This window comes from Geospiza fortis, unplaced genomic scaffold, assembly GCF_000277835.1.
Source record: "Geospiza fortis unplaced genomic scaffold, GeoFor_1.0 scaffold32, whole genome shotgun sequence".
In the NCBI taxonomy this organism is placed as follows: Eukaryota; Metazoa; Chordata; class Aves; order Passeriformes; family Thraupidae; genus Geospiza; species Geospiza fortis.
The window spans coordinates 1,317,708-1,318,442 of NW_005054428.1; the positions used below are offsets into that span (position 1 = coordinate 1,317,708).

General features: G+C 64.2%; 1 protein-coding gene across 1 annotated transcript in view; it reads right to left on the reverse strand.

Annotated features, from left to right (window-relative positions):
* The window catches only part of FABP3 (fatty acid binding protein 3), a 9,011-nt gene continuing 8,276 nt past the window's right edge, over positions 1 to 735 (reverse strand). The window contains exons 3-4 of the mRNA XM_031061870.1: positions 336 to 437; positions 1 to 159 (exon numbers count right to left, since the gene is read on the reverse strand). Of these exons, the coding sequence (XP_030917730.1) occupies positions 106 to 159; positions 336 to 437 (156 nt within the window). The 3' untranslated portion in view covers positions 1 to 105. The remainder of the gene's footprint in view (positions 160 to 335; positions 438 to 735) is intronic.

Here is a 735-nt window from a genome sequence, read left to right on the forward strand (position 1 = left end):
CGCTGGGGCAGCGGCTCCGAGCGCACGGGAAGCCGTGCCTGGCACGGGGCCAGGAGGTGGGGACGATGTGGCACCGGGTGACAGGCAGGGGACCTGCGACAGCGTCTATGTCTCCTTCTCGTAGGTGCGGGTGGAGACGACGTTGCCCATGGTGAGAGTCTGGGGGCAGAGAGGTGAGGGGAGTTAGTGCTGCCCTGCCCGGCTCCGAGCTGAGCTCTTCCCTCTTCAAACCATTCCCGAGGTGGGAACGTCAGAATAAAACCAGTTCTGTGATGGGAACCTCAGAATGAAACCAGTTCCGAGGTGGGAACCTCAGAATAAAACCATTTCCTTACCAGAATTAATTTCCCATCCTTCAGCTCCCGGACCAGCGTTGTCTCCTTCCCCTCCCACTTCTGCACGTGGACGAGTTTGCCTCCATCCAGTGTGACCAAGGACTGCAGGGAGGGATTGAGACCCACAGTTATTTTCCTCTCCGGGGTTTATCTCAGAGGGGACCCTGGAGCCCCGCAGGGCTCGGGATCAGCCTGGGGGTGCCACCTGGGGATGCCCACCTGGCACCATCCCTGCCTGGCTGGGCCAGCGGCGCTCAGCCAGCCTGGATCCGGCACTGGGGCACGGCCTGGGCTGTCCCCTGTGTCCCCAGGTGCCACCGGCACGGTCACCCTGCCCTCCGTGCCCCGGGGCCACCCGGACCTGTCCCGGCCGTGCTCTGGCAGGGACCGGAGAGGCGGG